The sequence below is a fragment of the Anomalospiza imberbis genome, chromosome Z (genome assembly GCF_031753505.1).
Source record: "Anomalospiza imberbis isolate Cuckoo-Finch-1a 21T00152 chromosome Z, ASM3175350v1, whole genome shotgun sequence".
Classification (NCBI taxonomy): Eukaryota; Metazoa; Chordata; class Aves; order Passeriformes; family Viduidae; genus Anomalospiza; species Anomalospiza imberbis.
The window spans coordinates 36,743,196-36,767,856 of NC_089721.1; the positions used below are offsets into that span (position 1 = coordinate 36,743,196).

The 24,661-nt window shown below is 42.1% G+C and overlaps 2 protein-coding genes across 3 annotated transcripts in view; one reads left to right on the plus strand and one right to left on the minus strand.

The window, feature by feature from the left end:
- The first annotated feature begins 279 nt into the window (after nucleotides 1-279).
- On the plus strand, nucleotides 280-13,114 carry LOC137465344 (RNA polymerase II elongation factor ELL2-like). The gene is made up of 10 exons (XM_068177362.1): nucleotides 280-435; nucleotides 1,809-1,875; nucleotides 3,214-3,458; nucleotides 5,484-5,608; nucleotides 5,997-6,087; nucleotides 6,466-6,787; nucleotides 9,580-9,773; nucleotides 11,282-11,479; nucleotides 12,585-12,629; nucleotides 12,768-13,114. Exons 1-10 carry the CDS (start codon nucleotides 307-309, stop codon nucleotides 12,864-12,866), a joined length of 1,515 nt encoding a protein of 504 aa, XP_068033463.1. The 5' UTR covers nucleotides 280-306; the 3' UTR covers nucleotides 12,867-13,114.
- Nucleotides 13,115-16,846: 3,732 nt separating this feature from the next.
- RHOBTB3 (Rho related BTB domain containing 3) overlaps nucleotides 16,847-24,661 on the minus strand; it is a 30,418-nt gene continuing 22,603 nt past the window's right edge. For both annotated transcript variants that reach the window (XM_068176930.1, XM_068176929.1), the window contains exons 11-12: nucleotides 23,554-23,650; nucleotides 16,847-20,945 (exon numbers count right to left, since the gene is read on the minus strand). In XM_068176930.1, coding sequence (XP_068033031.1) covers nucleotides 20,830-20,945; nucleotides 23,554-23,650 — 213 coding nt within the window. In that variant the 3' untranslated portion in view covers nucleotides 16,847-20,829. The remainder of the gene's footprint in view (nucleotides 20,946-23,553; nucleotides 23,651-24,661) is intronic.

Below are 24,661 nucleotides of genomic sequence, written 5' to 3' on the forward strand. Positions count from 1 at the left end.
CACCATCAGCGGTACATCCTTCTTCCCAAGCCTGTGTCTGAGGAAACTGAAGCCTGTCAAGCCCTACACCTCCACAAGGCAATTCAGCCAAGAAGCAACCTGCCTTTCAAAGGCCTGGCCATCACTTAGAGCTTGTTGGCTACTTCTTGTTTCATGGGAATAATCTCCCTCCTTGTTGATGAGCCTTGAAAGCCACAAAGGAGAAACATCAAAGAACACATTTTCCTAACAAATATTTTGCATTTTGCAGATTTTTCAGCAGGATCAGTGGCTGTGTGGGAGCCAGAGCACCCGAGGTAGAGCGGGATGGCGGAGCTGCGGGCCTGGGCACGATCCAGAGCATTCCGCAGGGCCCCAGTCCGCACTGCGTCCCGCAGGGCCCCCAACAGCACTGCAATGCCCGTCAGGGTGACCCAGGGGTCCCAGGACCAACAGGTGAGGGGCAGCTGTCGGGCTCTGCAGGTTGCCAGCGGGTGGGGGCTTGGCCGTGGTGTTGGTGTCAGGTGCTGCTGACCCCGTGGGACCTGTCGGGCAGGGCTGGGGCCCCATTGCTGCTCCAAGGGCCCCTTTGAGGCAGATGCCCCGGTGGAAGTGACTCACAGGGATGACACGGAGGAGGTGCCAGTGGAAGTGGGAAGTTCTCTGATGGAAGTGGTTCTCAGGGATGCCATTGAGGAGGTGCCAGTGAAAATCAGATATTCTCCATGCTGGGACACTCAGGAAATTCATGCTCTGGGCATGGCTCTTGGTCAAAATGCATAGATTTCTCATTGTTCCGTGTTTGCCCTGCACTCACCGAACATGTCAGGAGAAAGGAAACGCTCTAACAGTATTTTTTAATATTAGGAGTAGCCATTTCTTTATTCTCAGCTGTGATGCATAGTGGAGAGCTCCAGCTACATGCACACCATTTTCAAAGCTTTTCCAAACAAAGAAATTTTAGCATTTTTAGCAAACAAAGACATGAATCTTCATTGGTTCTAAATTACATCATTTCTTCAATTAAGTAATATTCTATCTTCGGTATTGATGTCTCCCTTCTCATGGTAATTAGTGCACATCTTTCAGTCCATTTATCATAGCTTTTTACATTTTTTTCTCAGGCGATTTTGGCTACGGAATGAAGCAGTTGGATGGCAGTAGTTGTTTTCATTAAAAAATGTACTTAGGCTGATGAACATTTTAACCTCCAGCGGAATGCGATACATTCTGAACTAAAAGATGAGATCAGCCAAGCAACCCAAATTTTGTAATATCTGATTAACCTAGGATAAACTGCTTCCATTTCACACCTGCAAAGAATTGCATCTAGAGCTGAGGACAAGAGAAAGGGTTCTCATGCCTGTTGAGAGTCAAAATTCACCTTATGCAGGTGAAATTCTTCTTGGAGCTGACTCCAGGATGTGCTTCCTTAGTACCAAATAAATCCCAGCATCAGGTCATGTCCAAAATTCTTATATTTTTGTCAACCACTCTCACCTGGATTGTTAGCTGAACACTGGCCAGTTCAGTTGTACTCAGGCACTTGATTTCAAGGGAAGCCTGTGCCTATAACTTCCAGCAGTTGGGAAAGGATGACTTGCTACTTGAATGCTTGGCTGCGTTAGAGGCTAAGTGAGGGTTGCTCTCTCAGGGCAGTTTTGTAGCCGGCTGCCTGCAGAGGAAGAACTGTGTCAAAGCAGCCCTTTTTAGTGATGTGACAGCAAGCCTTTGCAAATACAGCTCTTGTTTAAAGTGAAGGGCCTATTTAATCAGCAGTGATGGAGAGCAGGCTGAAGTTTTTACAGAAAATATCTTTTTCCTTTTAGCCAAATGCCAGCGAGGCATTGCACAATGGAAGTGCACAGAATGTCCAGTTGTATAATCCACTTGGAGGTATGATTGCCTTTCACATTTTGCTCAGTATCTGTAAGACTTTCAACTTGGTAATTCAATTTTGCAGCATATTCTCGGGACAGGGGATCTCTTGTGTTCAGAGATCTCAGCTGGAGGTGGTATGCCCTCAGGTCAACCTTGCAGTCTCTAGTCACTGCATGTAGCCACTGGTTTGTTTTCCCCTGAGAAAGCCTGCCAGTCCTTCCTTGTTCCCATACTGCTTGATGGGATGCAATTTGGAGCATTGAGGTCAAGGTTTGGACCACTCCATGCACCTAAATTCACTGCCTTGGTAGCTAAGGTTTTGATTTTGGAGTATCCAGGCACTGTCATTATCCTTTAAATTTAATTGGGAAATTGAAAGAAAATGACCTTGAGGAAGTTGCATAGAGAATTTCATAAGGTCAGCATGGGAAACTTTGCTTGATTTAATTTTTTGTCTTGGTCGTTAATAAGTGAGTGTTGCCACAACACTGTGTTGGGTTCTTTTCAAGGAAATGGAAAGGAAGATACTGATGTCATCTTCCCCACGGATTCCATCATTTCCCACAAAGCACAACGTGCTTGGGTAATGTCATTTGTTATTAATCTGTTCTCAGTGCTGTTTCCCCAAGGAGCCTGGCTCCAGGCAGACTCAAGGTGCGCATTCCCCTTACAGGCACTCAGTGGTGCTGCCTGCAGCAGTGAGCTGAGCCAGGTACAGCCAGCTGCCCTGAGAAAAGCAGGCTCTCACCTGGCTGTGGCTGCAGTCATCTGCCTGCAGGGACTTCCCTGCCACTGCAAGTGCAGCTCTTGCCCTGCCTTAGCCTAGTGCAGAGCATTTTAAACTAGCATCATGGTGGCTTTCTGGAGAGACAAAGCTAAACTTCAGATTTCTCACTGGGGACATTCTGTTTCACATGCGGATGATGATTGGTGTGATTCTTGGTGGTGGTCTACACAGATCCTAAGGGAATGTTCAACACTCAGTAACTGGGGTGTGAGGACTGGCAGTAGTGAGACAGTTGTGGAACTTGGTCCACTTTGGCTTTAGGCTGGCACAGAGAAACTCAGGTGAGACAGATCTGGTTGCTGTTAGGGTACAGGGTGCCTTTGCTACATGCTCCATGCAGTCCCAGTTGGGGACTGGGCTTTGTCACAGAATCAGAGAATATGTTGAGTTGGAAGGGATCCACAAGGATATTCAAAATCAGCTCTGTCCCCAAGAATATCCATCATCTATGGATATCCTCAAAATATCCATCATTGATTTAAATCAACTTTCTTGATCAACTTGCCTTCTCCCATCTTCCCATTTGACACTTGTTTTTCTGTTTTTCTCTCCTTTGGGAAAACAAGAAGATGTGAGAAAAGCTGAATCAAACGCTTCATGTCTGACCCGTGAGAAAAAGAGAACAAATCTCCTGAAGCCTGCAGAGAGTGAAGGGAATCCTTGCAGTGCTGTTTATCACCGACCCTACAGGGACAGGGTGATTCATTTACTTGCTCTGAGGACTTACAAGAAGCCTGAGTTACTTGCTCGGTTGCAAAGAGATGGAGTCATGCGAAAGGACAAGGGCACCCTTGGAAAGATCCTTCAGCAGGTGATATTGTGGAGTTTCTGTCAGCAATTTTTTCATCACACTATTCTTTTGTTCTTAATTGTAACTTGTTCCTCCACTGTTTAAATTAGATACTAATGAGCAAGTTAGGAAATGCTCCCTGTTAAGTTTTTCTATCAACTTCATCCAGAGGTCTCAAGCTGCAAGTCCATGTCAGGAAAAGAAAGAAAACTTCAAAACTTTTGGGGTATTGTTGCTTTGCTAGAATAGCTGGCAATGAGTAACACTTTGTAATGCTGTTGCTTCTCATGCCTTATTCCATTCCCTTTCTTTTCTGTGCACTGTTTAACTGCTTCATGGAGTAAGTTCACAGGCGTTCCTTGACTGTGTGAAATGGTTTGTCATAGCACTTAAAATTTCCTGGGATGAGTTTCAGAGGAGAGAAATTCAGTAACTGCAGAGGCCAGTATTTAATTTGAACAGAACTGGTGGCCTCTCAATAGTACTTGGCTTCTGCTGGAATCTGTGAGGATTGCCTTCCAGGGAAGGGTGTTCCTGGCAAATCCTCCATGATAAAGATGGTAGCCAAACTTTGATCAGAGAGTTTCTTTGCTGTCACATGAATTAAATCTCCATCTTCCTTGGACCTATTTTATTCAGTAACTTATCCAGTGCTCCTCTGAATTCCACTGTTATTTCCTTATTACAACCGGTAATAGAATGCACACCCATTGAAAGATGCAGTGGTTCTTTCCCTCCTTTTTCAGTATTCCCTGTTCCCCTAGGTTGTTGCTTAATCATGCAAGCATTAATATATCAATAGGAATATTTCCTCTTTAGCTAGGAAAACAATGTCGTGGAACCCAGTCAAGGGAGGAAAATTCCACATGGATACACTTTCAGTTGATCCCACAGTGACTTTTAAAAGCTCATTCCTTGAACCTATCAAGTTTGTTGCTAGGTTTGCCCCGGGCAGTGACATAGTTTTTTCACCCTGAAGACATTCACAATATAATGAGAGCCATGCTCTGCCATCTCAACTGAAGTAACTAATTTAGATTTCAAGTTGACTATAAATTTCAAAGCTCAGCTCCTTAGAAGGTAAAGGATGAAAATATTTTCTCCTGTTCCATTGGAATGTTTGATAAGATTTCCCTGGAGGCAATGTGCTGTATGAGGTGTGGACTGCCTCAAGCTCCTGGTTTGCCTTCTGAAATGCCTTGCTCAGGTTTTTCTGGACATCAGAGCAAGTGGGGGTTGATTTTGTATAAATCTCAAATGGGCAGTGTGAGCTTGCTGAGATCTGACACACACTTGCTTCCCTTCCAACACAACCTGAGTTCTGCTTCTAAGAAGTGAATTCCCAGTTCTGGGTATCTTTGTTACTCCAACATTTTTTTTCAGCTGTGGAAAAGCAGCAGACCCAAATTATCAATGTTTATGATTTCAAGGAGAAAAGAAAAGTGAAAGTTGTGACACATGGTAGTGGTGTGTGATTGAGTTAGTCAGCGTGTTTGCAGAGGGCAAATTGATGGAGACTTTCCCAATGGGCTTCTCTATGGAACTCTGAGCAGGTGTCAGATGATGAAGTCTAAACTAGCTCTTCTGATATCAGTGGTCTTGAGGTTTTACTGCCTCATTTTACCTTTTTGTGTAGACTTTGTATCTGTCTTGAGGAAGATATAAACCTAATTTTTTTTCGAAGGAATACAGCAAGGAATGTGCACGGCCTTCTTATGGTAGGACTTTGCTGGAATGAACCCTGGCCCTGCCACATGAAGAGGGACTCTGGGCCTGACCACCTCTCCTTACACATTGTAGCACGAAATGTTGTTTTCAAAGCAACTCTTGCTAGATATGAATGGAGATACTTTGTTGTTTCCAATTAGCGAAACATTAATATGGCTTAAAACTCAGGTAATAGAGGAAAAATTAGGCTCTGTACAAAAAGACATTGTTTAGTTCAAATTGTGTGCTCACAAACAACTGTTCAGGACCAATCATATTTCTGTAGTTTGCATCCAGCAACCATAATGAACATTTCTTTTCCAAAATGTCTGCCTGTAGGTAGCCAACTGGAATCCAAAGGAAAATTCCTTCAGTCTGAAGGAACATCTGTTTCAAACCCTTCAGACTGATTGGCCCGGCTACAATAAAATTGACAGAGAGAATTTGAAGTCAATACTTTCTAGGTAAGTCCAGTCTTTTGGGAAAGGAAAAGAGCCTTTTCAGAAGAAAGCCCTGGGAAATGAAGCCTAGATTCTTAGAATATGCTGAGATAGCAGGGACCTGCCAGGACCCTGGCCCTGCACAGGACACCACAAGAATCACACCAGGTGCCCAAGAGTGCTGTCCAAACACTTCCTGAGGCCTTGCTGCAGTGGCCACTGGCCTGGGGAGTCTGTTCCAGTGCTCAAGCACCCTCTGGGGCACGAATGTTTTCCTGATATCCTGCCTAAAGCTCCCTCAACTCAGCCTCATGCTGTTTCCTTGAGTCCTGGCACTGAAGGTCTGCAAGGAAAGGACTATGGCAGTTGATATTTCGGCCTTGTAACTTGAAGTATTGAACCATCCTTACAGAAAAACAGCTCTATCTCAGAACCCCACCAGCAGCAGCCAAGTAACATCTCCAGGGCCTTCTGAGAGAGGTGCTCCAGCAAGACCTGCTCAGGTATTTTGTGCATTTTTAACATTCTGTACTCTGTATTAAGTTTCAGCAGACTTGCTGGTGGTGTAAAAGCTGTGATGTGAATGTACAGGATGTTCACTTCTAGGAAAGCTTTTGATGGAGCTCCTGAAGGGAGTGTCTTTCTCCCAAAGCATTTTAGCTACAGACTTGAAGTAGGACTTGCTAAGTGCTAAGATGAGAAAGTAGGAATGAGATAGAGCCTGTATTTACCTGCAGTACTTCCTGATTTGAATGCTCTTTTTAGTTAAGAAATATGTGTTTTCAATCTTGGCCCGTTCAGAAATGCTGCTTTTTCAGAATGGGAGCAAAAGCTGATCCTGATCATAGGTTAATGAATGAATTATGTTGTTATTTTTGCAGAAACGGCCTCTGGCTTCTGACTTTACCAGTCCTTTGATGAGCAAGAAGAGGAGAATTGGTCACCAGCGCAGTCATGTCCAGGCAGCAACTGGTGGCCACTTTTCTTCCTTGCTTCTGCCTTCCATATCCCTCTTCACTATGGTCACACCTCCAAGTGTCGGCTCCATTTCCCCCTGCACCCCTGTGGTGCAACAAACAGAGAAATTTCAGAGTTCCAGCATCCCAGAGCCTGCCAGTGTGCAGAAGGAGATCCCCAATTCAAATGGGAAGAAAAACGAATTAGGGAGGTTGCAGGAGTTTTGTCCCTTGGATTTTGATGAAGGTATTAATGTGCTGGTTTTCCTGATTCCTGTGTGGATAACAGTGGTGTAAAGATTTGGTTATTAAGGGAAGCTTCTGCCTGAATTTAGGTGAAATGCCACCCTTTTCCACAGTCAATAGCAAAAATGTTATTTAACAGTAAATGCAAACTAGGGAGATAGAAAGAAATAAGAGAAGAGAGGCAGGGTGAGGGGAAGAGAGACACAGTAAGCAGCAAGTTATCATCACCACATGGACTCTCTGATGTCCAGCTGGTCCTTCTTCACCCTTGGTCTTCTCAGTGGTGGGGGTCCCCAAGTCGCTCTGGAGGTACAACCTTTATACTGTCCAAGATTGAAGTATTCACAGGGTGGTCACAGCTGTTCCCATGTCTTGGGCTAGAAGCCATGTAAGCAGTGATTTTCCTTACCCACAGTCTCTACAGTGGAGTTTTTTTCTGGTATCCTAATTCTAAACATTCACCTCTGTTAGGCCAAGGCTTAGTGATTTTCTTCATGCCATCTGTGCTTCTCTCAAATTCCTCTTGTGGTGGCTTGTCTTATGGGAACATCCTTCTTTGACAGTGTTCTGAAAGAGTTAATTGTGCTCTTGCACCTTGTGAAAAGGGAGCTTTGAAAATGGGCACTGGATACATGAAGGCACTGCTCTACATTACTGGTCTACTATTATCCCTGCTATATGGTAATGAAAAATCAAGACCTTTTTTTTTTTTCTGCCATTACATTACATTGTAACTCTGGGTTTAAAAGACAACAGCAGTAAAGCCCAGAACCTGTGCTGCTTGAACCTTGTCTAAAACTATTGATTTTTAGCAATTCTCCCTCTAAGTAGTATAAAACCAATCAAGAACAAAGAAATGTGAAATAGATTGCTGTTGAGAAAAGCTGATTAAGAAGGAAGAGCCAGCCACTAGAAAGCCACAGAGAATGGATTTTTTCTTTCCATCTGATTTCTAGTAAAATGGCAGTTGACTGAGACACCACTGTTTCCATCAGCAGATTTTCAAGACTGCATGCTGAAGACAGAAACCTGTCACACATTTATTGCAGACTGGTTTACTGAAACATGACAGTCAAATATCAGTGATTCCATGGTTGTTCATTGAACTCAGCCTTTTCATGAAACTCCAAATACTACGAAACTGGGCTGTGTTTTCCTGGAGTTCTTCTTTGAACTGGGCTGTGAGTTCCCCTCCATCCTAGCTAGCATCCTAGCATTTCTTTCTTCAAAAGCTGTGGAAGTGTTGCAGACTGAAAACAACATGGAGAAGCTAAACAGAAATGCATAAAGAACACCTGATTTCTGATGATAGGGACACAGATAGTAATTTTGTGTGTGATAGTTAAATCTGTGTGTGGTCTCTTTTGGAGGTTGACCATGCAAAGTAGAAGTTGGGTTTAGCCTGGAGGCATATTTAGAGTGTGCAGATATCTCTTGCAAGTGGTGGTGTGCTTGTAGAGACAGGTGCTTTGACATGGTCTCTCCACATTTCTTCTGGACATACACATGGTACCTCCAAACCTTGGGAAGGCTTTGGAAGGATTTCTGCTGGAGTCTATAAACACATGAGCAGCTTTCTTCAAGAGCCAGTTACAAAATTCTGCCCAGCTGGTGCAAGAAAAATTTGTTCTGTGCTTTTAGCTGGGGCTTAGGCTGAAGCTTTCATGTGGATGGAGCTATAAGATCAAAAGCACTTTTAGAAATCAGATGCTCACAGCAAAGCTCTTCTTCCAAGTTGTATTGAACATACTGTGACTATTGGTATTTATGCCCAGTTTTATTACCACTTTTGCACTTCTTTTTATATTCTGCTATATCATGTAACAATTTTAATGCTAAAATCAACTAAACCAAATGGAACATGACACAACAGCTGTTTCCTCAAGAATTAAAGCTTAAAGAGCTTAAAGATTGGCAAGAATGGCTGAGTTTTAACAGAACTTTTTGTGTAAGCAATGGCAATGGAAGATAATAAGGAATATAAAGGATCATATGGTTTTTTGATGCTTGCCTCAAAACCTCAAATGGAAAGCAGAGAGAGATTACCAACATCCTGAGTGCTCCTTCCTGTTTCAGCTGACTTTTCCTTATGGCAGCTCTTTTTATTATGACCATAATTCTTCAACCTTTCTTTGGAAAGAGGGCTTTGAGATTTTGTGTGCAATTCTTCCTGAATGCTTTTGAAAAGAGGCAAAGGGCAATTCACAAGTGCAGGGCTGTTTCCAACCCCATCTTGCCTTGTTATTGAGGAGTACTCAGTTTTGGCTGCAGGTTGTTGGAGCCTTAGTGCCAGTAAGCCCTATAGAATGGAATTGGCTTTTCTGCACAAGAGTGCAGACACTCATCCAAATACTGGGCCTCTGGAATTGGAAGGGAAGTGGGGATAAAAAAATGGCATAAGAAGAATTTCAGCTTTCTTTTTATTTCTTGTTAGAACCTCAATGTTGATCTCTCTCAAGCTGTTGTCTTTTGTGAAGCTGCATCTGTTGCTGCACGACTTGAATGGCTGTGCAGATGCCACTTCATGCCTTCAAATAAGAAAAGCTGAGCTGGGGCTAACACTGCGGTAATGCACAATCTGTAGAATAGACTGGCCATTCCCTCTTTCTAAACCCTGGGACTGGCTACTGTGGAGAAGGTCGTGTTTGCCCTATTATTAAATGTTATTGGTTCTTGTGAGTAATTTGCTGTGAGAAGAAAGCTCTGAAGGACTTTTTCAAGACTCTCCAATGGGATCTTTTGGCTTTTTAAATATCTCCTGATGAGAAGTGTCAAAATTCTTCTTTTCTGCAGGAAACGGAAAAGATGCTTCCATTGCCTCCACATGCTCTGCAGCAAGCAACCAACCAGACTACTTGAGGCAAGTAAAATATCAATTAACTCATGCCCCTCTCAGTGGGGTGCAGTGTCAAGCTCTTTCCTGTGCTGAAAGGATGAGTTTCAGAAGGTTTTGTTGGGCCTCCAAGGCTCAGAGCAGAGATGAACACTGAGGTGGGTTGGGCCCGGATGGGCCCTCCCTTCCTGCAGTGCAGTTGCACAGGCTCAGCTGCAGCAGTGGTGCTGCATCCCCTCATCGTATTTGCAGTGCAGGAGGGGAGGGAGAATTGTGTGTGTGTGTGTGTGTGTGTGTGTATGTGTGTGTGTGTGTGTGTGTGTGTGTGTGTGTGGTATAAAACACTGGAACTTGCTGCCAGCTTGTGTCAGAGCAGTGATGTTGGCAAGGGCAGTCAGGCCTCCTGCAGCTCTGGGGCTCTGGGGCAGCTGTGGCCTTTGGAGCAGGCGCGGCAGGGCCCTGGGTCACACTGGATACAACCAGGGATGCTCCGTGGAAGGCTGAGGGTAAGCCTGGCCCTGCAGGGAAGCAGTGGAGTGAGGCCTGTGCTAGGGCTCTTGCTAGAAAATGTCACTGGGCAGGGGCCAGTAGTCCAAGCTCCTGCTTCTCGGGAACCTCTCAAAATGTTGAAAGGCATCTGTAGTTTTCTTTTCAAACTTATCCTGCACAGCAGTCAGGTGCATCTGGCCTGGGATGCATCCCTGGCATATGTTGTTTTCTGTCCTTGTACTGAATTTTAACTTGTTAAAGATTTATTGCTTGTAAATATTTATCTCAGGATGGTATGAAGTGTTTATTCCCATGTGGAATGAGTTTTTGTCATTCCAAAGAGAACCAGATCTTCAGGCCCAGAGGAGCAGAAGCTTTGGTGTGACAGTGTTGGGATGTGGCATCTATTATTCTCATTGTCACTTCATCTTGGATTTGTATCATGAGCTGGATAAACCTCACACCTGTTGATTTGAGGGAGAAGGGATTGAAGAAGGTTTGACTCCTATCGGTGGCTTTAAGCATTAATGAGTTTTGCCCTCCTTAGGAGTAGGTGTGGTTTGGGTATTTCTTGTTGTAGGTTCAGACTTGTCTAGAGTTTGTTTTTGGGGTTGTATTACAAATGCCTCAGTTCCATGGTCAGTGATGTAACTGTTGTCCACTAAAAGAATCAATTATCATTAACTCTGCTTTGCCATTAGACAGACAAAAATGTAGCTCAAAAGTCCAATTCCATGCACTCAACTCCATAAATGCAGTCCCTGACAAAAATATTTTGCAGATGAATTTTCACAAATAAATGTAACTTATTTAAGTTTTTCCTACATAAGAAGAGAATATAATTTATCTTCCTGAAGCTACTGTGTCTGTTTGTCATTTGACATTTGAAATGAGGGCAAATATTTTCTAAATGTGCTTCACTTGCTAATGAAGAAAACCTTTACAATGTAAATTATTAATAACTAAGTGTCATAGAGATGTGGCAGATTCTCAGTTACCTGTCTGCATTCTCTTGAAGCACATGAGCTTGAAAGTAGAAACCATCAGTCACAGCATGACTGATTTGAAGATTGCCTGTCTGTCTTAGACATTTCTCTGTGCTTGATGTAAAATTACATGTGTGCTTTATGGTATAGAAACATATTGGAATGTTCTCTTAGAGTTTACTCATAGAAAAATGGTCTCATTTTTTCCATTAGAAAATATGTAGCCATTGTCTCCTTGGAGCAACGCCAGCGCTACAAGGATGACTTCAATGCAGAGTATGAGGAATACAGGAATTTACATTCTCAGATTGACAAGATCTTAAAGAAGTTCAGACTGTTTCAGGAACAATGGAAGTCTCTGACTCCAGGCTCCGAAGCCTATCAGGTAAAGAAGGGTAAAACCATGAAGACTGTGTGTCTTGGTTTGGAAAGACAGGTGTCTGCTAAGGAAGGCAGGAGCCTCCCCTGAAATGGAAAAATGTAGACCCCTTTCCTCTGAATTGTTAAAAATTTGAAATTAAGGGGGGCTCTCAGGCAAAAATATGGGATCAGGAATAACAGTTCTTTATTAGGGAAGAAAATAAAAAGATAAAATAACCAATGCAGTGAGCCAAAACAACACTGACAGAGTCAGAATACAACCTGACACCCTGTTGGACAGGGTGTTGGTAGCAGTCCAATTGGAATTGTGGCTGCAGTCCTCCTGGAGTGTCAGGTGTGCTTCTGTTGGAGTAGTGATCCTGTAGATAAAGGGTGTAGTCTTCTTCTGAAGACGCAGAGGGAGAGGCAGCTGTTCCTCTGGGAAAATCCAGCACAGAATAAAAAGCTGTGCTGGTGGGCCAGAATCGCAAGACTATATGCAGGTAGGAATGCTTGGTTCCTCCCTCTGGGTGGAGCATTTTACAATGGGATGTTCTAGTTCTTCTCAGTCATGCAGTGACACTCAATGGCCCATTATCAGCAGATGACTCCCCTGAGAGAGGATTGGTTGTGGAAGAGATAAGGAACAAGTGCCCACTTAACACAAGACAACTGCCATACAGATGGCAAATAGAATACATCTTGCTTTTCAATCTGGAACAATGTGCTTCATCACAGCAGTGCTTTGGATTCCCTGGAGCTGCTCAGTGAGACAAAGAGAAGCTGTGGAATTGGCATATATGCTCAGACACTGCTTGGGCTGGGTCTGAGTTTTGCAAGATCCTGCCCAAAAACCCCTGTTTGAGATGTCTATGAAGAAAAAGTATGGTGAGAGGTGTCCTAGGCAGAGTCTTAGGACATGGGCTCCTTCTGTTGCCTATTGAGAGGCTTAATTAGAGATCTTGGGTGATGATGGGAGATGGAGATTTGTTTTTGCTAACCTCCCAAAAGAGTGGTGGCCCACAGAGAAGAACATCTCTAGAATTAGACTGAGTGTACTTCTAGTGTTTTACCAAATTTTGCATTTTAGAGTGGTAGTGAAACATTCTTCATATTTTTTTTTCTTGAAGACACTGCATCATCAAATCCAAGCAGATTATCAGCAGTTACAACAGGTATGTGTGACACCAGACCTGCAGGGCTATGGTAACTGCTGAGTCTGACTCAAGGCTTTTTAAAGCAAAGGACATCAAATTCTAGACTCCATGAAACTGTTGGCATGCCCTAATTTTCTTTTGCTTTCTACTTCACAGGGTAGCCCCAGCTACTCTGAAATGAAGAGCAGGTGCCAGTACCTCCACAAAAAGCTGTCCCATATTCAGAGCTGCATTTCTGAATTTGACCAGCAGTAAGTGGAGTACTGGCACCAGACATCTGCTTCAGCGAGGAAACATCTATGAACTCTGGATTTTTTATTTCAACTAGAAGATCAGTTTTTTTAGGATTTTATAGATTAGTATTGAACAGTAGGTTATTTTAGCACTGAGCAGTAAATAATTGCTTAAAAATGTAGGATTAGTTAAAAAAAGTTTAGTAAGTTTCAAAAATTGAAAGATGATAGTATTGAACATTAACAATAAAGAAATCTCTCTATTGGTAATTCCTTTTCTCATTGTTGCTCGTGTCATATTTGTAGTGGATTTCTTATGGTCACTTCTTTTCTTCAAGTCTTCTTTCTTCAAGTCCACTGAAATAAATTTATCAGTAGAGGATGGAAGCCCACTACCTCTACTATGAAGTTGCGCAGATTTTAAGAAAATATTGTAGCAAATGGAAATACTTTATGATAAGCATAGGAGTGTTTTTGACCTTTCTTATTAATTCAAACTCTTTGTGTAATGTGGTGAAAGGCGTAGAGGTTTGTACAAAACCCTCCCCAAATCACCTTGTTTTGGAGGATTACAGTGGAGTGCACATGGGCTGCTCTAAGCTGTCAGCTGAAGCAGCTCCCAGGACTGCTTGTAAATCATGCCCTTAGCTTGTCAGTGAGCCAAGGAATATTCAGATCTTTGCAAGTGTTCTGCAAAACACAGCGAGAAGTCTTGGAGGCAAGGTACTTCAATGGGTTTTAAAGAAAAATTTTGTTCAAGTGTCTCTAAAGGATCCCTATGAGTTTTGTAGTTTTCTCCAAACTAGTCTGTCACAATCAGTCTTTCTAGGCAGACACAGATGTTAATTCCTGCACAGACCCAGGGGTCTAGACCCTTTACTAAGTTTCCTATCGGGAATATATTCAGCTGACAGGGAAGACGTGTGGCCAGCAATATCATCACTTTCTTTTGGGAGAGATATGAAATTGACAGAGGGAAGACAATATTTGAGAACAGTGAAAGGGAACAGGGAAAGAATGCCCCTTTCTTCCTTGGAGAGTATTCTACAAATTCCTCAATTGTCTCCATGCTAATGATGTTGACCCCCGTACCTGAAGAGGTCTTGGGGTGTTTTGTGATTGAACACCTGAGCCACTGTTGCCCTTCTCTTCTCCTTCAAGTGAAGTTCAAGAAATGTCACCTCTTGAACCCTGAGACTTGGGTCCATTTTTGCCTGGGTCATGGAGAGCTCCTACAGCTCTGCAGTGCAGCAGCAGCAGGAATGCTGCCATGGGAGGCATGGGGTGAATTCTGCTGGATGCCTCCCCTTGGCCTTGTGGCTGCTGCTGGTTAGCAGAGCATGCAAGAGTGCTGATGGCAAGAGTGTCAGCTGAGACAGAGGTTTTACAAGCACATCCTTATTCTGGGTCACATTGCACTTTTCCTGTAAACTGCATTTAGGATGTGTAATATCCACATACTTATTAGGCCTGTGTATTTCTGGCTGTCATTTTTGTCCAGATTCCTTAAAAAAACAAACGAGAAATAAAAAACACTCTAGCCAGGAAAAAACAAAAACCACAACACCTTTAAGTGGAAAAAGACTTGAATTTTACAACAAAAAAAGCCATCAATCCAATAAATTACAGTTGCTGGAAAGCTGCTTTATATGCCAGTTAAAAATTATTATATGAGCTCAGGCGGCTCTGCAAACCTTGGATCTAACTCTGTAAGTTCATATCTGTAGCACAAAGCAGGAGCATCCCTGAAGACTAGAAGGATGCTCGAGACCCCTGGGAGTGGGGCAGGGCAGAGGAATATGATGGGGGTTAGCACCCTGCTAGCTTCACCAGAAGGCTGTCACCACTCCTCTGTCCCATGTCTGCTCACAGTTGGGATAACATGTGGTTCAAAACAGATCTGAGCATCCCAGCTTGCAGTGCTGCTAGTGAGGCTGCACCTGTGCATGGGGTGGTTCCCACCTGCTGCTGCAGAGAAGATTTTGGTGTAGGAAAAAGCAGGACTCATCAGGTTAATGAATAAAAATATGTCCCGGTCTTTAGAAGGTCTTTGTATATGTACTGGAGTATCCTTGGTCTTCAAAAGGATGGGCTTGTCATGGCCCAGGCTTGTCCAGTTGATTTCTCTTCTTAACTGAGCATGGCTGAACATATAAAGGAATGTAGGTAGTTGTCGATTTGCATTTACAGCCTATAGCCAGACCCCCCCAGTCTTTATCCTTTTGAGCAAAGAATAGTGAGAATTTAACGTCATCAGCTTGGAGTTCCCAGGTGAATATTCAGGTCATGTGGAAAATCTTTCAGGTTAAAAACCCTAAAACAGTCTTTACCCTGACAGCCACAAAAGAATCAGGGTTGGCTTTCCTCTGACCAGGTCTGCCTCCCTGACACAAAGGACTTGACCAGTAGCCTGCACAAGACGAAAATGGATAGAGTGATATTCTTGTTGGGCTCAGCTACTGTTTTCAACTGTTCTTGAATGAGAAGCTGGGAGTGGAGCAGAACTGAGAAAAGGGATGGATCTCAGTACTGGAGAGTTGAGTGTTTTTCCCCACCACCTGAGCTGAACCTCCTCCTCCTTTCCAAATGTGACAGCCACATATAGGGGCTAAGAATGGCTTCAAGACTTAATAAGATACATGCTTTCAAAATAGCCATTTTCATAATAATAACATTGATTGCAAAATACATGCCATAAAAAGTTAATTCTGTGAAGACATCACTTTACTGGAAAGTCAGAAGTACTGAGTCAGAGAGGAAGAATAACTGCAAACCTTTTAAAAATAAAGCTTGACCAGAATTCAGCCTTCCACCACAAATCACCCTCTGTACTTGGGTGAAGTGTTGCTGCCTTAGGTGTTTGCCTTCTCAGCCTTCAACCTGAGGCTTTTGGAGCAGACCTGGGCTGGCTGATATGTCTGTCTCTGTACTGACACCACTTTTTGCAGTGTTTTGTAAGAGACGCTGTGGACTTACAAGGACAGCAAATACTGTGTTACTCGCTCTCCACCAGCAGAGGTTCCCCTAATACCACTGCAGTGAAGTGGGCACAAAAGACCTGAGGCAACCCATGATGGCTGAATACCATGTTGCAAGCCTGGAAAGAGGACACCATCTACAGCAAAGTTAGTGCCAGTCCTCCACATTTCTAATTATCCACCTATCCATCCCTTCCCACAGTAAATGTCTTGCAATTCTGCACTTGCCACAAGATGGCAAAAATTTCACCAGACAAGCATTTAGGAAAGAGATTAGGAGGTTCCCACAGATTTACAGTAATGTCAGTGAAGATGGGATAAGAGTCATAGTAGCATCCTTGTTGCCTCCTGTTTTCAGAACCACTGGAAAAGTCTGACAGGTAACAAAAAAAATGCAGGGAGCCTACATATACTTACCTATAAAAAGGTATCCCCACAGAGCCTGGATGAGGAACTGGCTGGATCAATGCTGAACCAAAGACTGGTGATCCTCTCCTATCTGATGTCCCCTTCCTTTTTATCTTTCTTCCCTCTTCCTTCAATGCTTCATAAACCACACCCTTCCTCCCTTCCTCCCACTGCTACCTGAACACACTCTGGCTTTTGGGACACTGCCTGGATCTCCCATCAGTGCTCAGTCCTCAGTGGGTGCTCAGTTGAGGATCTGGGTGTCCAAGGTGAGGCTGGGGCTGTGACCAACCTGGTCTAGTGGAAAGTGTCCCTACCCATGACAGGGGTGTTGGGACAAGATGATCTTTATGTCTCTTGCAACCCAAGCCAATGGCTCTACCCAAGCCAGTATGGTTCTATGATACCAATAAGCTACAGAAAATATCACCAGTGTAACACTCAAGTATGCTAATACATATCCATAAGTAATCACATGAGACTGATTAGATAATTTTTTTTTAATTTTGTATCAAAAATTTTACATATTCAATCTAAAAATGTGTAATATAGGGTACACTAAAAGAAAAACATTTCAGGACATGCCTAATAAAATAGTTATTCTTTTTTCTAACAGTTCGGTTTTGTTTTCAAATCCACCACACCATGGCCTAAGAACAATAGGAAAGGTTTTATGACTATTATGTGGAAAACCTTATTAGTGGAGAAAACTTTTTTTTTAGTCTCTATAAAGCTTAGTGCTAGTTTGGAACAAGAACACACATATATAGGACAGCAAAAATTAAAAGTGTAATCCATTATTGAAAAATTATTTGCTAAAAGTTAATTTTGAGAGTTAGTTCTAATGAAGGACTCAGGACTTGCATCTCTACCTAAACTTAAGCCTAAATATATAATTTCAAATGCTATAGGTACTGCCTAGGGACATCCAAATTCACCACTGACCTCTTTCTTTGATCCCAATGCTGCCCATGCCAGGGGAGTTTGGGAGGTGTTGGAACCAGTGGAAGCATTCCAGAAACATTTTATTTTTTCAAAACCACTTCCATAAATAATTTTTTTTTCCAAATTGGTTCCTGATTTTTACTTTATACCATAGTATAAGGTAGGGGGTTTATATCAAAGTAGTTTCTACTTTATGCCATACTGTCAGGGTCTGTCCGAAAATCCCTCATGTTTGCCTCATGACTGTCTCCAAGGACTGAGACCCTAGACCCTGCAAGTAGCTCTAGCCTGGCTGAGGTGGAAAGTCTGCCAAGCCTTAAGGACTGGTATGCAATGCCATGGGAACTCAGTGCGAGAACAATGGACTGGTCATGGTGGACTGAGTCCTAATCAGTTCGTCCTCTACCTTTGGTCCTGTACTCTTGGTCCTGCACTGACGCGACGGTTACAACTGGTTCCCAAAACAACGAGTCCACACCCACCATGTAGCCAGGAGAGCTGCCACTTTGGCCAGATGCCACCCGCTTTGAGGAACCCTATAAAAGACTGAAGGAGTTTTGAGGACTTTGTCCAGACCCCACCTGGAGAAGACAGCCAATGAGCATCTCGTCAAGCTCCAAGGGCCTCGTCTCTTCAGACTGGTAGCTATAATCCCCTTCCCCTCTTTCTCTATCTTTCACTCTATCTCTTTATTTCCCTCCCACTATCGCAGTTGTTGGCACTAAATAAAAGTGCATTTTTGTTTAAGCAAAGTGGTGTGTCCCCTGCTGTGTCTTTTGTGCTTTGAGATCTCCAAAAGATCCTATCAGGGACCCTGCATGCATTTGCGGACCCTGACAATTATAAATAAATACCAAATTCAGTATTGCCCTAATTCCTGACTATCTGTGATGGATACAGTCCTAAAGCCTCCACTAAAACCAGCTAAGAATAGCAACTCACAAAGCATCATTATCTACTTTCAGTCATGTTTCCAAATGCTACAAAAGGTTTAAAAATAGCTCTAAGATACATACATTTCTAGAGAAAATCATCTTAGAGAATGAAAATAAGAATGTCTAGTAAGATTTCTTCTAAGACTTAAAATTTATCAGATAGTCTGCATCTGCAAATACAACACATCTGCACCTGATAAAGGCAGCATTATGGGGATAAACAGTAAAATGGAAACTTGGTTTATTGTCTGAACAGTAGCAAGCATTAATCTCTGAATCTCTGAATAAATACTAAATATTTTATACAGCCTGACTTCTCTGTATAAAACCTGTAGCTATCACTGACTAAAATGCATAATAGTAAAATATTTCTCTGGTTTGGATATAAAGTGCTTTATATGTCCATTAGGCCTATTTTAAAATACTTATAAATCATTTACAGAAAATTAAAACCAGTACTTTTTTATGTATTATCTATACACAAATCATTGGCAACAGACTAGTTCCTAGTGAAAAAACTGGGAAAGCTTTCAAAATATTAAAAATGCAGGACTACATGAAGCTTAGACCAACATTCACAGAGCTTTTGTGTCACTTTTGCACAGGATGTCAGGATGAAGCATTTAATCCCCACTTTTGATAAATGAGCTGGCTTCTGGTAGAAGCACCCAAGGATGCTATCAGATGTCTAGACAAACTGTAGTTTAACTGTACGCACAAATTTTTCCATGACTTTAAGCTTAAAAAAACTTACTGAAGTTTTATTCATATCTATCTAGTAATTGAATTTTTACTTAAATGTTTGATAACTATATAACTATAAAAACTACTTTTTTCACATACAAGTTCCATATATATTGCTCCCCTATTAATTTTTTGTTTAATATTTTCAGTTTTCTTTCATGATTTTGAAAGAGCATTATCATTCTCTATATTTTAGGCTCCCTATATGCAAGATGTAGGTAAGTATATTCATATTTTCATTAACTTTAGGACCTGAAGATACAGAGTTAAAAGAAAAAAAATTATTGCCTAAAACTAACCTTGGAATTTTGAGTCTGCAGCAGCCAGCTGAGTCATAAACTCCTTTTTATTTTGTGTGTATACAAAAATAGGGAAAGTATCACCAAAAAACAAAACAAAACAAAACAAAAAAAAAAACCCCAAAGCCCTCTATAACTCCAGAATGGAATTTGAAAAGAAGAATTTATCTATAAAATGGTATTGAAAAATATAACAATTCTTATACTTAAAAAAAAAAAAGATTCAGCTCCAGCAATTTGTTTTTCCACCTTCTACTCACAAGTGCAGTTTCCAGGTGCATTTGATGTGGTAGAAATGCCAGTCTCAGGCTACATACCACATTACAAAGGCAGATGAAAAACCAGAATTGAAAGTACAAGAATGATAATGACACATTTACTTCCGTGATTAGATTTTGCTTCTAAAAAAGCACCTATGCTCAGGAAAAGGCTGGGTTCATTCTGGCATTAGCACACACTATGTACACACAAGTCAGCAGCATGACAAGTTATTTTATTCAAGAAAATGCTAAACACTATCTGCAAGGATCATGCCAGTCATAATATTCTGGGTTTTTCTCTTGTATCTCAGAAAGGATCCACAGCTAGGTTTGTCTCACACGGTGTAGCTTATGAGCACATGATGATAACTAAACCTGAACTGAATCCCTGCTGGAGAGGTTTGAGCTCAAAGTCCCACCACAAAAGCCAACATCCCTGGCAGCACTGGCAAATCTATGAGGGTCATCTCCTTAATGACTAGCACATCTAACATCTATTGTAGTGACTATGATTATTAGACACACTTTTCCCAAATTAGACAATTCTGCTAGTGGATTTTTTTTTTTGAGATTTTTGCTCAAATCCCAAGAAAGACTGTTGACCCCTCTGCCTTTCTTCCCTGTCCATCAGTACCATATGGAATATGGGTATGCTCTGAGCATATGTAGTTTTCCCTCTCTTTATTCCTCATGGGGAAAAATACAATATGACCACACTAACAAAGGTGTTCTGCAGATTGTGAAAACACACTTTCTTCTCCTACCTACTGGCAGGAAAAATCATGTCATTCTTTAGATATTTGGAGGCACTAGAGAATACTGTGATGCATAGGCATTCCTCTGGAATTAAAACATCTAATGATAAGGTTGTAACAGAACTACAGGCTTTCTCTGGAGTAATAAATTAATAGCAACTACAATGCTTCTTAAGCCTACCCATTATATTGTGAACTAACAAATGCTACAGAAAATTTTTGCATCCTGAAGTATGTGAAAACTTATGACCTGGCTTCTCAGCTTCCCTGCACTGTTACTGTGTCCCTATGCTTTTATTATGCACAGATACACAAAACCAGTCTATTTTCAACAGATTCAGTTTAGCAGCCACAAATAACCATGAAAAACAATAAAATAAACAAAAAGGAAATTAGAAGGGGGAGCAGATGCCAGTCAGGGCACTGTCCTGTAATACATTTAATCCCCATGAATATGAATGAAGTCCTTGTGCTTAAATCTTCAACATACATTTCTCAATGTTTCAAGGTAAAAATTAGAGTGATTTGTTAGCAAAACAAAGAACGTAATTTCCAGAGGAGGTCAGCATCAGGTTTCACTCTTTACATGGTTTTTATATTCTATATAATCCCCAATCCAAAATTTTGCAGTTGAGATGCACTTTGAGTGTATTCAGCCTCTTTACATTACTGTGCAGTGGCATTTCTGAGAGTGGATATAGTTTCTGTAATCAGCAAGCTGCTTCAGGTACAAGTTTGAAGGCCATCGGTGCATCTCTACAAAATTGCGCTCTTCCACTAGAAAAAGAAATAAAGGAATTAAGTATAATATACAGACATAGAGCACATGTGCACAGGCTGCAAAAAGTATTTTAAAATAGACAAAAAAACTATTAAAGATATAAATACAACTACAAAAGTAAAGGTGAGTGCTGCCTGTTTTTCATTGAACTCTGCTATGGCACAGAGGTAAGAGTTACCACACAATATTTCCTTGTTATTAAGTTCGTAATAAGAAAAGTTTTTTTGAAAAAAAGGAATACAATACTCATTAAGGAGAGCAGAGAGATATTCCTAAAGATGAGCATACTTTATCCTTAGAGGATAGTCCTATGTGGAATGCAAGGATTTTTCTAAGCTGCAGAACTATAAAGCAGGGTATATCAATTCTGGTACCAATAGTTTGGCAGTCTCAAGATCAGTACAGAAAGCAAGGTGAGGAGTGCAACTGAGAATTCAGCAAGATATTAGTCTTCCTATTGCATGTGGTTTTTATCACTGACAAAGTAATGTAAGAGTCTTTTACCAATATTATTTAGATTAATCACCTCTACATTTGCAGAAAGATGCATTTTCATCCCCTTAAACCCAGATATTCCAGAATCAGCTTGCATCCATTGCTCCTGGCTCCTGAGGGCCTCAGACCAAGGCACAGCAGAGAAGCCCACAGCCTGGAAAGCCTGAGGGCAGGCAAACTCCACTCACCTGGGCACAAGGCAGGGCTTCAGTCCTCAGGGGAATATCCTGCTAATCAAATCTGATTTCCTTTATGGCAAGGTAACCCACCTAATTGATCAAGGGAAGCCAGTTGATGTAATATTTTTGGATATCAGTAAAGCTTTTGATACTGTTTATCACAGGATCATTCTTGACAAAATGTCCAGGCCACAGCTGGATAAACACATCACGTGAAGGGTGAGCAACTGGCTCACAGGTCTGGCACAAAGGGTTACAATGAATGGGGTGACATCAGACTGGGGACCTGTCACTAGTGGGGTTCCAAAGGCCTCCATCCTTGGTCCTATGCTCTTCAACATCTTCATAAATGACCTGGATGGAGGACTGGAAACACTGAGGTAGTCTGCAGATGGTAAAAATCTGGGAGGAGCTGTTGACTTCCTCAAAGACAGGGAGGCTCTGCAGAGAGGCCTCAATAGATTAGAAGACTGGGTGATCACCAACCATAGGATGTTCAAAAAGGGAAAGTGCTGGACTCTGCACCTGGGATGGGACAACTCTGGATGTATGGACAGACTGAGGAATGAGATGTTGGAGAGCAGTGCCTTGGAAAGGAACCTGGGTGTCCTGGTGGATGACAAGTTGAGTCAGCAGTGTCCTGGCAGCCAGGAGGGACATTCCTGTCCTGGGGGCACCAGGCCCAGCATGGCCAGCCAGGCAAGGGAGGGGATTGTCCTGCTCTGCTGTCCACTGGGATGGCACCGCCTCAAGTCCTGGGGCAGATTGGGCACTACAGTATAAGAATGACATTAAACTATTAGAGAGTGTCCAAAGGAGGGCAGTAAAGGGCTTTGAGCAGAAGCTGTGTGATGAGCATCTGAGGGCACATGGTTTGTTTGGCCTGGAGGAGACTGAGGGGAGACCTCAGTGGGGTCTGCAACTTCCTTGTGAGGGGAAGAAGAGGGGCAGAGGGGAAAAGGAGGGGCAGACACTAATTTTTTCTCAGTGGTGACCAGTGAGAGGATTGAAGGGGATGGCCTTCAATCAAGGGATGGCCCTGAAGTTGTGTCAGGGAGGTTTAGGCTGGATTAGGAAAAGGTTCTTCCCCCAGTGTGTATTTGGGCACTGAACAAGCTCCCCAGGGCAATGGTCACAGCACCAGCCTGACAGAGTTCAAGAAGCTTTGGACAGTACTCTCATGATGTAACTCTTGGGGATGGTGTTGTGCAGGAGCAGGAGCTGCACTCAGTGATCCTTGTGTGTTCTTCCAATTCAGCTAATTCTGCATTTCTGTGAAGGTCTCAGGTCTTGGAAAGCCATTGGAGAGCCACTGCCTGCTGCTGTGTTGCTGTCCTGAGCCTTGAGGTGATAAGGTGTCACAGGTCAAAGAAATGTATCCAGGTCAAAGACATGCACCCCTCATCAGGGTGAAGGAAAATTACACAGGCAATGAGCAAAACTTTCTTGTTACACCACCAGAAGCTAATACAAATGCTTGGAAATATAAATATCAGCTCCCTGGAAGAAAATGGATTTATTTACTTGAATAGGCCATCATTTTTTCATTTTATGAGATCTGCTGAAGCATACTGTAAGAATCCTATTTTCCTAAAAGAAAACCCCAGCACTTGAAAAAGTCTCAAAAATGACCCATTACCTTGATTTAAATTAGCAAGATTGTTGACATACAATGACCAAACTGTTCCAGCAAATTCAATTATGGGTGGGAACCTGGCCATCCCAATAGGAACCATAAAAATAGTGATGCATTGCTGGCTCTGTCATGTTGTGTGCTGATCCCACAGCAGGATGGTGAAACATCCTGCTGGAATATACTAAAGAAACCCTAATTATTTTCTCATGCACAAAAGGTATTATCCAGAATATCACTTCTCATCTCAGCACAACATAAAAACATTTGTCTCTTCAAAATGAACAGAAAATATACCTGAAAGTTCTTGAAATTCAGGCTTTTGACTGAAGATGAGGTAGTTAGTGGCAATAAAATGAAGAAGCCAAGTTGAAAGGCAATCAGAATTGTGAAACTGTGGTAAGAAAGAAAAGACAAAAGAAACACTTAATGCTATCATGTCTAAAACATAACCACATCTCACATGTCAAAATATTTTTGGTTTAAGCAATTTACTAAATAAAGTTTTGACTATGGAAGATAATGAAGGAAAAGTCATTTAATGAAAATATGTAAACAGGTGAACACCCAAGAACAAATTAACAAGATCCCTCTCCCAGAGGTAGAAAAAACGTGTGAGGTATCATGAATCTTGGAAATTTGACATCTGCACAGAGGCAGAGCTTCACAGGAATGGAGGGAAGGAATGTGGCATGTTGGTTTTGTGTTCTCCTCTTTCTGAAAATCTTATTTGATTAAGGCAATAGTCTGCAATTTAGTTTTTATTTTCCTCTTCTGTTTTCCAACCCTGCCTTTATTATCTTTCTTTTTTCAGCCTCTAATCTTTTCTTTTCCTGCTTTTTTGCATTTCTCTCCATATTCTATGTAGTTGGACCGCCTTTGTCACCTGCATACCACATAATTTTCTTTTTTGACTAAAAGAGGAGCAAGTGCATCTTCACTTGCCTAAAACCCCTCTTTTCTGGAAGAAGCTGTAGTTAAGTTGAATTACTGCAGTGTGTCCATGATAAAGGAAATTCCACAGATGAGTGTCTGACTAGAGGGTCTGGAGCCCAAATCTTATGGGGAGTGGCTCAAGGAGGTGGGGATTTTTATTCTGGAAAAAAGAAGAGGCTCTGGGTGACCTTATCACCCTCTAGAACTCCCTGAAAGGAGGTTGTGGACAGGTGGGGGTCAGTCTCTGCTCCCAGATAAAAAGTGACAGGACAAGAGGAAATAGCCTCAGGTTGTGCCAGGGAGGTTTAGGTTGAATAGTAGGAAAAATTTCTTTGTGGCAAAGGTTATCAAGTTATGGAAAAGGCTTGGGTACTGTGGTGGAGGCGATTCTGTGATTCTGTGTTCCGCAATTAAAAGCTGAAGGATTTCTTTTGGCCACACTTGTGTCACCAGTTATACCTAATGAACA